Source organism: Microtus oregoni, unplaced genomic scaffold (genome assembly GCF_018167655.1).
Source record: "Microtus oregoni isolate MIOR12 unplaced genomic scaffold, Mior012 000095F_ref0000231, whole genome shotgun sequence".
Taxonomy (NCBI): domain Eukaryota; kingdom Metazoa; phylum Chordata; class Mammalia; order Rodentia; family Cricetidae; genus Microtus; species Microtus oregoni.
Genome location: NW_024544708.1, coordinates 3,807,505 through 3,822,071, shown reverse-complemented (window position 1 = coordinate 3,822,071; position 14,567 = coordinate 3,807,505). Strand labels below are relative to the sequence as shown.

Genomic DNA, 14,567 nt, shown 5'->3' with positions numbered 1-14,567 from the left:
ATTATTAAAATTGATTAATTTCCTCCCAAGAGTGTGTTGAGGAGCAGGCATTTATAGCTTATTATGTACAAATTGCTAAGCAAGATGCAGGGTCATTGTGTAGGTTATTGCTTAAAGAGTATTAACAATTCTTATTATTAGTTTCTCTAATAAAAAAGCTACAGAATTCACATTCAGAACTCTGCTTCAATGTTTATACTTTAAAGCATGCTCTCTTGAAGCTATTGGCTCGAGGGAGCAGCATGGTGTAGAGGAGAACACATGGGGGTGCGATTATAACAGGACACAGAGAAAAAGAGCTCGTAACCACAGCTTGAAGTATATGAAAAATAGGCATGAGTCTTGTTGATTCTACATTAAAATATGATTTAAAAAATTTTTTCATTAATATATGCAGTTGGTTAAAAAAAACCTGAATAATCTAAAAAGAAGGGAATATTTTGTTACTATTTGCTGGAGAGACCCACACCGAACTCTCAGAGGGACTGAGACATAATTCTCCCTGCCCCACAATGCTTGGAACCCGCAAACAGTCTATATTTCTTCACGCACCTGGGACCCTTCTTCCCAAAGCCTATGAAAAATATGCGTGTACTTACCTCTCCTGGCCTGATTTTAATGTAAAAGTTGTTCCTTTTATATGAAATCTTTAGGACCTTAGGCCAAGCAAATCTGTTTATCCGCAGCCGGTCACGGTAGATCAATAGACCGCTCGCACAGACCCCCAACATAATCTCCACTCCTTCCGAATCCTGGAAGACACAATGGAGCAGTTCGTCGCCTGTTTCCATTTTCGGCAGGTACAAGATCTAGAACTCCATGGCAGAAGTTATAATTGACTGATTTAAATACGAAAAACACTGCTGCAATTTTTAAAAAACACCACTACTATATAATAGCATTTTAATGATGGCATTTTTCACTACGGGGGGTGGGGGTGGGGGGGGGGGCCGGTGAAGTTAAATCAATCCACTCAAGTATATGAGATTCATGGCACTAACACTGTACACAGAGTGCACATACACACACACACACACACACACACACACACACACACACACTCTTCACTATGAAATTCTGAGGCATGGAGTCACCCAGCACCCTGGCTTAAGGTCTGTCCCCTTTGAATGTCTTATCCACTGGACTCTGTAATGGCTTTGACAGATGAAAGACCCGATGGCGTCAGAACACATGTGAGTTGCACCGGAAGTTTCTTCACAGGCAGGCCCCGCCCAGGAAGTGACTTGTAAGACTCTGTCTAGTAGTTGGCCTGGGCCTGCCAGCTTGGAGTCACTGTGTCGTACCAGGGGAGTGGAGAGGGAGCAATGAAAGAGACCAAACAGCTGAACCTCCTCCTCCTATGTGGTGGGAGGTTTCTATGACCCTCACCACAAAAAAAAGAGCTGTGTGCTTCCAGAATGAAAAGCCTTTCACTGAAAACATTGAATTTTGACAAAAATACAAAAGTTTAAAATAAAACATTTTTACTTTGATACTCTATTTGATACCAACTTATTCCATAAGGTGAAATGATTTGAAGTCAGGCTTTTATATTACAATAAGGTATTTTATATTATAATAAGGGATTTTTAAAAATTATAATGTAACCTGTACTGGTAGGGGCTTTAATCTGAAGGGGCAACTTGAGAACCTCTAACCTTATGCACCCGAAGTCACGGTTGTTGGTCCATGGAAACCAGCTAGTCTGTTCCTAAGGCCACTTGGAGGAGGGCACTTGGAGCTTAAGAAGACAGGCCGGCAGGGGGAAGCACTGTTTTCATAGCTGTTCTTTGAGCCGTTTTCTCTGGACATAAATACTTTTATGCCTTTGTCCCAAGAGGAAAAGAATATTAAAACCATTTTCATTATTATCTATATTCTCACCACCTCTTATGTCACAGAGCATAAAGAAAATAGCGCCCTTCACAGAGAAGTTAAGGGAAGGCCCACTCCTCGCTTCCTATGCATTCGCTGTGTGTGGCTCCTTAAATGGCCGGCATCCCCTCCACGTCTGTCAGCCTGTGGTGCTATGACCGAGTCTCTCCTCATCTCCCCTTCCCTGGAGATTTAGCTGGCTAGGACTGCAACTCTGCTTTGCCCCTGTAACTGGCCAGCACAAGGCCTGCCTAGCGGGTATCAAAGTCAGTAAGTTTGTTGGGAGTAAAGGTGAATGAAAAATGAAAATATGAAGACTGTAGCTCATTAATTAAAGCAACAAATAATATTTATTTTTTTTTTTTTTTGGATTTTTCGAGACAGGGTTTCTCCGTAGCTTTTGGTTCCTGTCCTGGAACTAGCTCTTGTAGACCAGGCTGGTCTCGAACTCACAGAGATCCGCCTGTCTCTGCCTCCCGAGTGCTGGGATTAAAGGCGTGCACCACCACCGCCCGGCAACAAAGAATATTTCTGTAATACAATTTCTGTTATAGCTACAGATTGAGATAATCTCATGGCGCCTTGATCTTAAAGTTTCCCTTGCCCTCTTTGAAGCATTTCTCTAGGATGGCATTCATACGCCCACCGTGCTGGCTGCAGACAGACCTGGGGGGTGACAGTCAGCCTGTCCTGATGAGGGCAAAGAGTTCTGTTATCGCTTGAATCCATTTGCATTCATTCCTTTGTGTTTTCCTGCAGCATCAAGGACTTAACCCGGAGCTTTGCTCTAGTGTTGACCTACAGACTTCTGAGATCTTGTTGTGTAGCTCTGGTGGCCTCCAAATCTCAGTCTTCCTGCCTTTGCCACTATGTATTACCACACCTAGTCCTTCTGGCCACGCAGAGTCACTACACACTGCTAGTGTCCTTTCATGTTTCATCCATAGGACATCTGATAGGAATACACACACACACACACACACACACACGCATGTACGCTTCTTAATCGTACGTCAAATAGATAACTTTGACAAAGCCTAGAAAGATGGATCTTGACAAACAAGTACATACAGATTTCCTAATCGAAAACAAATTATTTAGGATAGGTTTCCCAAATACAAGATCATCAGCAAATATGGGGATTTATTTTTTATGATGAGCTCTGGGGTCTGAAATCCCAATCCAGAACGTTTAAGGAGATGTTAAGCCCAAAGACACTCATGGTATCCACAAAAGAGAAGCCGCTCATTGATGACCAGAAATTAGCACTAATTTAATTCAGACAATTTCCTTCTTGCCAGGATGGAGCACGGTTTCATGAGAAAATGGAGTCTACAACCGAGCCATTTGTTATGTTTAATATTCAGATAAAATCCTGTAACAGGCTGCATTCTGCTTCCGTAAGTCATTATTTTTAATTGACATAATTTCAAATCATATTATTAAAGAAAAAGCAGCCGTCTATTCAAGTTCAGTAGGTACTGCGATGTTAAGTGCCTTGGTTTTTCCTGGTAGCAATGATATATCCTGAGTCGCACTTCCCCAAGGACGCACTAATCTTTATTTCTGGGTAGTAAAGGACTCACAGTGTATGATGTAACACAAAAGTCATGCCACACTCCCTCAGACTATCTTTCCATGATCTTTTCCTCACCTTTTTTAGCCAGATGGGAAAAAAAAAACATGAAGAGAATTTAAAATAAAATCTCACTGTATGTCCTTAGTTTTATTGAAACCATGACCCAAATGTACAACTGGCATAAGGAGAAAAAAATGAATGAAAAAGGAACTCACTGCTGTGATCACCGACAAATGTCAAGGAGCTTGGCATTTAATATAACGGCACACCCCAGGCAGGAGCCTCAGCCATGCTCATAGAGATCTTACTAGTACATTAACTTAGAAGTGCTTGTCCTCCGTGATGCTCACGGTGATGCAAAGACATCACCACCAAACCACATAAACAACAAATCCAGATGTCTACCATTTTCCTGCCCAATCTCACTGAAGATTTGCCTTGCTCCCCCAAAGTCAACGTAAGTGCTCCCCTACTTATCAACAGGACTTATAGATAGAGCACAGACTTCCTTCTTTTGGTATATCATGGTGTTATGTTTCCTTGAACTTGGCCAGCTGGAATCTCTTTATCTCTAGGCCTCAGAATTTAAAGGAGACTTGCTTCCTTAGAAGCCTGCAATCACACATTCTTTTGAGTTTCAGACCGTGAGACTGGGGACATCCGTCAGGGGTCAAATCCTTACTCCTTTACAGGACTGATATTATCTTGTCAGTGCCAGCCAGAAGAAACTACTCACGATCTTTCAGGACTGACCTTTGGAGCAAGGCTAAAATACAAGCTCCCATCTCCAGAGCCCCAAGAGACTTCATACGTTTTGTTGATAAATGTTTTCAGTGCAGCTCTGTGTTTTAACAGTGTGTTTGCTCACAGCTGTCTAAATAGTAGGTGTGTAGACACGGACTCATCCTCTCAACGATGACAAGGAAATTTTACAGAAAGCATGATGTGGAGTCAGTACTACTCTATCTTCTACCACGATCACAACCCTCCTGTGGCTGAACCCCAACTTCTTCCTTCCCAATGCATTCCTCATGCATTCCATCACTGTACCCATTACCGGTCAGTAAGGCAACCCTTGTCCTGGGTGGCCACTCTCAGCTGCACTACTTTTAAAGAACTCTTATGTCAGAGAGATTAAACCTTAGAGCCCGAATTCTTTAAATTTAACCCTAGTTCACTGAACGCTTAGTAGGGCTTTAAAACGGGCGAAACCAGTACGTGACACATAGCAGATATAACACTTGGCACTGGACAACTGGCCAAGTTCAGACAGACAGAGAAGAGTGGGGCTCTCCAGACAAAGAGGGGAGGTTATGTTCAGAGAAAGGGCAGAATCAGGGTACTGGGGGCACAAAGGGCATGTCAGAGCAGAGTGGGGGATACATCTGTGTCAGGGAAGGCACAGAGAGGTAGGGCTCGGAGGTCAGGGTTAAGGTTACTGTGGAATCAACAGGCAACAGAGACTTCATCTTTGGCTGTCTTCCGGGAGGCGTAGCCACAGCAGTAATGGACGGCTGAGCCGTGAAGGGGACCTAGCTTCAAAGATGAGCGCTGTTTGTTTTAACATGGAACGGGGTTTCAAAGGCACACTGGTTTGAAGCATAGAGGTCTTCATTTACACTAAATGAAGTTCAAATTCCAATAACAAAGTAGACTAGGGTTTGAAAATGCTTACCTTGGCATGATGTAAATCTACCCCATACATGGAGAGCTTTTTGGCGTTTTCCAGGAAATGCATCTCAGCTTCCGCGGGTGTCATTCCTCTGATTAGAAAAAAGTAAGCATTCAGCTTTTCCAATCAATTAGAACAGAAAACGAAGAGCAATTAGCCACGTCTGCCCTGGATGTCACTCAGCTGCTTTCCCTCTATCTGGTAGGGCTGCGGTCTCCCACTCCGCTCCCTGCTATTGTGTAAGAAAGCCTTCATTGGGAGACCAGCAGACATGGGTTTGAGCATCCCTAATTCAAAAATTCCAAAGCTGAAATGCTCCAAAAAATCTGCACCTTTTAAAGCATTGATACAACGCTCAAGGCATACTAAAAATATTGTATAAAGCCCCCTGGGGGTCATGCAGAGCAGGCGTTTATGGAACGTAAGTGAAATCTCATATTTAGACTCTTGTTTCATCCCAAAGATATGTTACTACATCATATAACTATCCAAATAGTCTGAATATATCTGAATTCTGAACCATGTCTGCTCTTAGGTGGTGTGTGAGAGATTCTTAGCATATACACAAGAAAATAACAATGAGACAGTTTTGTAGGCGCACTCACAAAAGGAAGCCTGGATGTTCTGAGAGGGAGTTTACCATCTTAACCGCACATGGTCTCCGCCCTGCCCTCAGCCCCTGAACCCCAAACTTGGCTGGGGACCTGAATAGTGTGCAATGGATGTACAAGGGCTTTCCGCACTACCTGTGGCCCTGAGAAGTGAGCAATGGATGGACTGGACTTTCCTCACTGACCTGTGGCCCTGAGAAGTGTGCAATGGATGTACATGGGCCTTCTGCACTGACCTGTGGCTCTGAGAAGTGTGCAATGGATGGACTGGACTTTCCGCACTACCTGTGTCCCTGAGAAGTGTGCAATGGATGTACTTGACTTTCCTCACTGACCTGTGGCCCTGAGAAGTGTGCAATGGATGGACTGGACTTTCCGCACTACCTGTGTCCCTGAGAAGTGTGCAATGGATGGACTTGACTTTCCTCACTGACCTGTGGCTCTGAGAAGTGTGCAATGGATGGACTGGACTTTCCGCACTACCTGTGGCCCTGAGAAGTGTGCAATGGATGGACTGGACTTTCCTCACTGGCCTGTGGCCCTGAGAAGTGTGCAATGGATGTACAAGGGCTTTCCGCACTACCTGTGGTCCTGAGAAATGTGCAATGGATGGACTGGACTTTCCTCACTGACCTGTGGCTCTGAGAAGTGTGCAATGGATGTACATGGGCCTTCTGCACTGACCTGTGGCTCTTGTGCAGCTCCACCACCTTATCCTCCAGTTCTTTCGTGTGGTTTGGTGCAAAGCGGAACTCACTGATGTAATCGCTCCCACACTCATCGGGATCATAGTCCCCGAGTTCTGACTGCACTGTGTAGGAGCCCAGCAGGGCCAAGGTCACAAAGGAACAGGGCAGCCTTCCAGACACAATGTCATCACGCAGCTGTAAGCAGAGGTAGTACCTTCCGGGGGCCGAAAGGACAAAGAGCAAGCTGGCGTTAGGACACACGGAAAGGAGTTGGTAGGGGTTGTGCAGGGCGAACATGTTTTAAAAACATTATATTCACATATGAGATTTCCGAGGAATTAAGAAAAAAAGAAGAACATTTAGTATTTATAAAAAAGTTCTCCCAGGCCAGTAACCCCTTTAAGGACACAACTGCATACTGTCATAACGATTTCAACTAAGGAGATATAGTATATAAGATTTATATGATTTCAGTCTATATAAGGAGGGACTACGGGTAAAATGGTACTTAGGGAACCTAGAAGAAGGAACTCTTCAAAATAAAACAATCAAGCTCAGAGAGGAAGACATTTAAAGATGGATTTTCCTAGTTTTACACATTCTCGGGAATCAGATGGGGTAAACTATACTATAAAAGGGTGTTCTTATATAAAACCACCGGCCCCCATGCAGCCTTCAGGGAGGGCTCCTTCTAAGATCTAGATGGCAGGTCTTTACAAATGACCACGCTGACCTCAGATAACCCAACAGCTGTGTTTCAGTAACTCTATTCTCAGCGGCTGCTTTTCTTTTCTTTTCTTTTTTTTTTTTGAAAAATATTTTTTATTTTATTTTATTGAGCTATACATTTTTCTCTGCTCCCTCGCTTCCATTCCCCTCCCCTTCAACCCTCTTCCATGGTCCCCATGCTCCCAATTTACTCAGGAGATCTTGTCTTGTTCTACTTCCCATGTAGATTAAATCTATGTATGTCTCTCTTAGGTTCTCTGGGATTGTGAATCGTAGGCTGGTTTTCTTTGCTTTATGCCTCATTCATTCATTCATTCATTCATTTATTTATTTTAGTGTGATATCTTCCTGGAATTTAGCTGATACAAGTTCTATAAAAATCTCTTGCTTGAAATCTGGGACTCTTATCACTAGAGGGGAAGTTTTAACTGGGAGACATATAAAAGCATTTTCACACAGCTGTGCCATGATGTCATAAAGCAACTACATTAGTAGCCGATCTATCTTCTGTTTGAGATTCACAGATTCAGCAATATAAAATCAAAAGAATTAAATAAAGATTAAAAGTTAAATCCTGAGGGTAAGTGCTGACACCCACGAGCTTTAAGGGCTGTAGCTGTCTACTCTCCATGCACGAGAGAGAAGTCTGCAGGCCTCCAGGAAGCAAGTTCAGCCACTGACAGATTGGAAGTCTACGGAATTCAGATATTAGAGTTCTTACGCACACCACAGGTTCTACAGACACCACATAGTGGACAGGAACTGTGCACGAATTTATAAGTTCAAGCACATGTGGGGTCTATAACCACACAATTAGTCATAACTAAGTATTTAATCCCAAGCAGAAGTGTCTTTATATAGACAAAGAATTAATTTTCTCTGATTTCTGGCAAATATAAAAGAAATGCCCTGGAACTAATCGTTAACTCTTCTCAAAGATTTTAGTAAAAGTATTTGTTCAGTGCAGCAAATGTTTGAAGCAACTGTTTGAAGCAATTTCTTTTCTAAGTCACTTTGGTCATAACCTCACTGCACTGGGCAGAAATATCTACAAAGTCATGTGAAGGGAGAATGATGGTCCCGGACATCTGTGTCCCACTTCTACCCCTGAATTCAAATGCTGAAATGCTAGCCCCGCCCCGTGTGATGGGCTGGGAGGCGGGGCCTTTGACAGATGATCAGATCAGGAGTGTAGAGGCTGCATAAATGCAATTAGTGGTTTTAAAAAGGCCATAGGGCAACTCTCTCGGGAGGAGGACAGTAATAAGCTGGTAACCTCCAACTCTGAAACAGACCCTTATCGGACGTGCACACCAACACCCGCGTCTTCAACTGCGGGTCTCCAGAATGCATCAAGTGAATTTCTACTGTAAACCACGGTCTTTGGTATTTTGGGAGAGGAGTAAGGACAGACTAAGTTACACGGTGTAGTTCTGTAAAGGGAATCCCTTTCACACTCTAAGTTCAAACCTCCAAACTGGGATATTTATGTGTTAGATTTTTTTTTTCTTAATATCCTCTTTCCCTTTTTATGTACCCGTGAAAGCAAGTAAACTCTTAAATGTATTCATGCTGTCCCTTCCCCCTCCCTGAATCTCTCGCTGGCTGTTAAACAGCTGTGAAGCACCAGGTTGCTTACATGCAGAGCGTAAGCTTAGAAAGATATTTGTAATTTAGGCTCCAAAGCAGGACCACTCAGTGCTGCTGTGCCATTTATGGCTGAGTCCCATCCATTTTGGCAGTGGCGGGTGGGTGACTGGCATCTCAACTCTGAGTGCTTTCCCACAAGGGTCAGGGAGATGGAAACAGCAGCCTATCTCTGAGGACTCAACTGTGAAGACAGAGGACCTGGCACCTCCTGGCGATTCATATCTGCACTCATTTAGTGGCCTTTTATTTGCCAACTGAGAGATGATGACTGTAAGGGGCCCAGATGGGTGCAGACTCTCCCTTGGACCACTCCCCTGGAGATGTGCGGCTCCCCCAACGTGCCCTCTGTTGCCATAGCCAACTTTCAAATACCTGGTGATGTCTTCTGAGAGCTGGGCAGGGTCTGGTGGGTAAAATTTCACATTGAATGAGAAATGCCAAGCACCACCTGTAGGGGTAGGACACACATCAGAACAAATTGCAAGCAACTTAGGATCTGAATTCAGGTTCCAAGTGCCTCAGATCCAGGCGCAAACACCAGACACTCTCTGGTCACTGCTAAGTGAATCCTATAGGTAACTTAATTTCAAATCTTGTCCCCCAACCAAGTCATTTACTTGCATGGAAATGTATCAACTTTTCTCGTGATCAAATAAGCCTCTGGCAAAAGGGGAGGGAAGCAATTGACGGTAATCCTGTATCAGATAATGGGGACTGGCTAGATTTACTGCCACGGATTTCTCGATAGGGCACATGCCAACACCACAGACAGAACTCCCATCTCCTAGGTCCTTTCTGCTCTGTCACTGCAGACCAAACCCCGTTACAATAAATGTCAAGGGACCAGCGAACATCTGTTTATTTTATGGGAAGGGTTTGTCGTAGCGAATATTGCTTTCGATAAATGGGCGGCACCCCTTGGCTGCTGAAGACTGCTTTCTTGCTCAGGGAGAGTTTCGATGCAGCAGATATCTGAGTGCATTGAGCAGACGCCACCCAACCCCCACCCATGACTCACACGGATTTTTTTATATTGTACCATGCTTTGCCCATGACATCTTTTAAGTCGTCTCCAGCAGCAGAAGTGTCAGGCAGATGTTGGCCACTCCCTTCTCCGCACTGCCTGTACACGTCCAGCCTTGAGGTATTACCCAGATTTACTGAGCGCTGTGGTTTGGATTTAAAATGCTTCCTAAAAGCTCATGTTGAAGGCTCGGTCCTCACCAAAGCTGTGCTCACGTGGGACCTCTGGGGTGTGACTGGGTACCGACAGCTCTAATTTTGTGACGGGATTAATCCAGTTATAGAGTCCTAGCTTCATGGGAGTTAGAGTAGGGCCATTGTTATAAAAGTGAGGACCCTTCAGTCCTGGCAACTTTCTAGGGCCGCCCTCTCCCTGCCACAAAGCATTGCCAAGTCACAGGTCTGAAAGCAAATGAGCCAAGAGACCACAGGACTGCAGACTAAAACAAACCATTTTTCCTTTACATAGACTCTCTCGTGTATCCTATTACAGTGTGAGATGCTATCCGGCACACTGAGGCCCACATTTCAGTACCAACATAAACACGAAGCAAAGCATGCTCGCTTCCTCCCTTTATTTTTTTTCTTTCTTCTTTCTTTCTTTCTTTCTTTCTTTCCTTCCCTCCCTCCCTCTTTCTTTCTCTTCTTTCTTTTCTTTCTTTCTTTCTTTTTCACCTTGTCATTTCTCTAGCTTTAAAATACAGTGATTATCAACTCCTGGGCACCCCTCTGTGTGAACACTGTGTCAGTTCCTCCAGCCAAGAGCCACACCGAAGGTCTTTGGCATCGCCTCTAGGAGCATCTGGGAAATCTCTCAAAAGTTTACTCCTGTTCGTGCCACAGGTTTGCTCTCATTCCTGTCTCTGTGACCCCTGAACAGCTCTTACTTGTCCAGCCCTCTCCATAACTTCCTCCTAAGCTCCCCCCCCCCCATGAAATGACTTTTGGGAACTCTGTGTGCTCTGCAAGTCATTCCCAAACACTCTGGACAGAGAAGCCCCACCGCACACATTGCCTAGCTCCTTCTCTTGCACATGGAGAGAGATGCTTGGCTTTGTCAGTTTCTACACTCTGTCGTTGACACCAGAGCACCACTCATACCTTCTAGTTTACTCTCTGAACAACCGTCTACCTCATGCCTAAGAGCAAGCATCTAGCCAGCTGTTACTGGGTACTTGATGCCATCTTCAAGCCATACGAAGCTTTGAGAATTATAAGTCATAAATATCTGTCATTTAAATATATTTTTTAGTGATTGTTTTTCTACTGTTTCAAAAATCTCTTTTTGTCATTCTACAGTCTTATTTTTTTTTATGTTCCTATTGATTCTTGGTCAGTTGTTATTAAAACAGACCCCTCTTGGTGTCTGCCAACAGGGAGCTGGTAACGGGCTGGCTTTACATCAAGCAAGAGGACTCGAACCAACGGATTCCTCATGGAAAGAAGACTCACTGCTCTTTCATGATTTTCATCTACTTCAAGCAAGCCTTGATTTCAACAGCAAGTCCTGCCGCATAATCAAACTGTTTTATAATAAAATTGCTGGAGTGACAATTGAAGGTCGGAAACTAATCAGTAATCAGTTGTAGGGATAAGTCCCGCCCCTTTGGGGGCGTGTTTGCCTCGGGCTAATGTTTACCTATAAATTTGGCTAGCGTGCTCTCAGTGCTTGCTCTCCACAGAACGGTGGTTCTGTAAGTCTGTTTCGCCACAGAACGGTGGTTCTGTAAGTCTGTTTCACCATAGAACGGTGGTTCTGTAAGTCTGTTTCGCCATTAAAGCTGTATATGTTTTTACAATCTGTCTGCATTCGTTTACGCCGTTACAATCAGTAGGAAGGATAAGTAATGCATGCCAATACGAAACCTTCATCCTACAAATCAGTTTGCAAATGACAGTGAGCCTAAACGCACCAGAAGTGTTCTGAAAAATGAAAGTTTCTGTGGGGGCCCACAGAAGTGGGTCCACTCCACCCTGACTAAAGGTCAGACAGCTTACAACCTACCCACGCTCTTTCCAAGTTATTGACAAGAAGTCTGACTACAAACAAAATATCCTGACCCAGGGTGTGGTTACCTGGTGTTTCGGATATTAAGATGGCCCATAGAGGTAGATCCGCTTCACTTTGACCAAAGGTCAGAGAATTCAAGCCTATTCCTGCTCCTTCAAGGAAAAGACAGGAGGTTTGACCCAGGGAGTGGTTGCCTACAGGATACTTGGTCTAAGGTGTAGTGGCTGAATGTCCTGCCTAAAACATCAGACAGGTTAACTAGGAAATAGTGGCTTGATATCTCAAGTACTGAAGCAAGTAACAGTTCTGTTTGTCCTTTGTGTCACGTTAAAGCAGTCTTTTGCCTCCTTCCCCATTTTTGGATTGGGGTGTATAAGCATATCGAAAACAAACACAGGTGAATTCAGGATTCAGTATGCACTGGCTTGACCTCCAGTACTATACTGTGTCTCTGTATTTCTTTTGTATCTCGGTTTATTCTGTCCAACATTTCTAATCCACCTTACCCTGGAAATTACAAACCCCTTGAGGCTCTACCCCAACAGATGTCACCCCAATGTGTGGCTATGACAAATTTCTAAGCTTAATCCCAGAGATTTTCATTCCTGAGACTTGAAATATTGGGTTGAACCTTTGGTGTTTAGTAAGTGCCCTTGTGGTCCTAGTACTGTGTGTGTGTGTGTGTGTGTGTGTGTGTGTGTGTGTGTGTGTGTGCAATGTCACGGTGATGATCACTACTGCAAAGGTCACATTCTTGAGCCTTTCCTGGAATCACTTCCAGGTCTTTCAGGGCAGTTTCAAACAAGGGCAATTTTAAGGAGACAATAATACAATCCACATACCAATCAAGACCCCAAATAAAAAGCAAAAGAGAGAGGAGAGCTGCTGGTGGTGGGGAGAGGGAGGGTGGGTGGAGTGGGCAAGCAGGGGGAAGTGCAACAGATAAACAGTCTGGGAAGAGAGGCAACTTCAGAAGAGCAGACTGCTCTGCCTGTGCTTAGAGAATGGCCTTGTGGGAAACAGGAAGTGAAATACCCCCAACACACTGACATAAATATTCCTGTATACCCTGCAGTATTTCAAATTATAAGTTAAGAGAAAACTGTCTCATGAAAAGCTTCTCATCTTAATCTTCAAGGCTTGTCAAATCTTAAAATTCTACAGTGTTTTATATCATAAACTGCTATATATCATATTCTTATGTATCATAAATTGCCTTATTATAAATATACTATTCACATTATGTAGTAGACTGTAAGGTTTTACGATTTGGTGTGGATGTATAAAACACAAGAACAGGAATTCCAGTGTCAGAATTTCCATAAATCTGTGATTTGTGTTCATCAGCTTGATTCCTGTTCTCTGAGAGATTTTTTTTTTTTTAATTTTTCGTGACAGGGTTTCTCCGTAGCTTTTGGTTCCTGTCCTGGAACTAGCTCTTGTAGACCAGGCTGGCCTCGAACTGCCTCTTGAGTGCTGGGATTAAAGGCGTGCGCCACCGCCGCCCAGCTCTCTGAGAGATCTTATTCTACCGATGCAGCATGCACTTGCCAGTAAAGATTATTTTAAAAACACAGTAAACTTAGGAAATTTTCGCTAATACCAATAAGTGAAAAATGATGTCTCATTTTAATTGCATCTACTCAGTAGATTTAGCAGCTTACCTAATATTATTAGCTATTTATGCTGCAGTTTGTGATATGCTCATGAAATCGTCTTGTCATTTAGGAAACAGACACTTTCTGTTATCTCATTCTATTTCTTTGAACTTGTGATCCTCCTGCCTCAGCCTCCTCAAGGCTGGGATCTACAAATATGTAACCACCAAACCAAGTAGAAATGTACATCTCTTGTCTTTAGGGAGTGAGGGAAGGCTGCCACCAACAACAAACTGATTTTTTTATCCACTTTCAAAACCATCACATGGTTAATTTCAGTATGGCTTTTATACACTGGCAACGGCTTTAACATTAATAATTAAGTTTGGAACTTTAAATGATTAAGTGGAGCAAAACCTGATTAAATTGCATTTCACATCTGTGGACAGGCAAGGAACAGGTCACCTGTCAAAGTCACTTTAATTTCTGAGTTGTGATGACTAAAACGGGCCCTCTTGGAGCCAGAGCGAAGTGTCAGGCTGAATTTCAGCTCCCAATCCGCCTTTGAACCACTCTTCTTGCCGTGCGCATCTGAGCGCGGGTCACCAGTTCACACAACACCCCCCCTTAAACACCGTCACCGCGACACATCCAAACATCCGAGGGAACTTACTTCGAATCTGCTTTTTAATTTCCTTAGCAGGGTCCAGCCAGTTCTGAAAGAGAAGCAACAATATGATTTGCATCAAAGGAGAGTGAAATCGAGTCTGATGATTATCCACAGAGCCCTACACACACCGAGAGGGAACCATCAGGGGAAGGCCCTCTCCACTGCGGCTCTTCCCACACCTCTGGTGGCCTCCTGTCAAGCCCGGTGTGGGCACAAACACTAAATATGGAGACGCACGCATTTATAATTAATGGCTGATTAAACTTTTCTCCTGGGAAAAGTCAGATGCTCAATGATGAGGTCTGACACTGTCTGTCACTTCAGTAGGAATATTCCTGACTTGTGTGCGATAAAAATAAGTGATCCGCATGAACAACACTTCCACGTCTTACTTTTTAGCATCTGCAGATGGAAACAATTCCCTTCTTTGTTTCTGGCTTAGTTGTGGGATAAAGCCCTG

At 43.7% G+C, this 14,567-nt stretch overlaps 1 protein-coding gene across 24 annotated transcripts in view; it reads right to left on the bottom strand.

Moving 5' to 3' along the window:
- LOC121442754 (band 4.1-like protein 3) overlaps positions 1 to 14,567 on the bottom strand; it is a 165,135-nt gene that overhangs the window by 36,226 nt on the left and 114,342 nt on the right. For all 24 annotated transcript variants that reach the window (XM_041644345.1, XM_041644353.1, XM_041644350.1 and 21 more), the window contains exons 5-9: positions 14,111 to 14,153; positions 9,178 to 9,253; positions 6,422 to 6,640; positions 5,130 to 5,217; positions 600 to 752 (exon numbers count right to left, since the gene is read on the bottom strand). In XM_041644345.1, the coding sequence (XP_041500279.1) occupies positions 600 to 752; positions 5,130 to 5,217; positions 6,422 to 6,640; positions 9,178 to 9,253; positions 14,111 to 14,153 (579 nt within the window). The remainder of the gene's footprint in view (positions 1 to 599; positions 753 to 5,129; positions 5,218 to 6,421; positions 6,641 to 9,177; positions 9,254 to 14,110; positions 14,154 to 14,567) is intronic.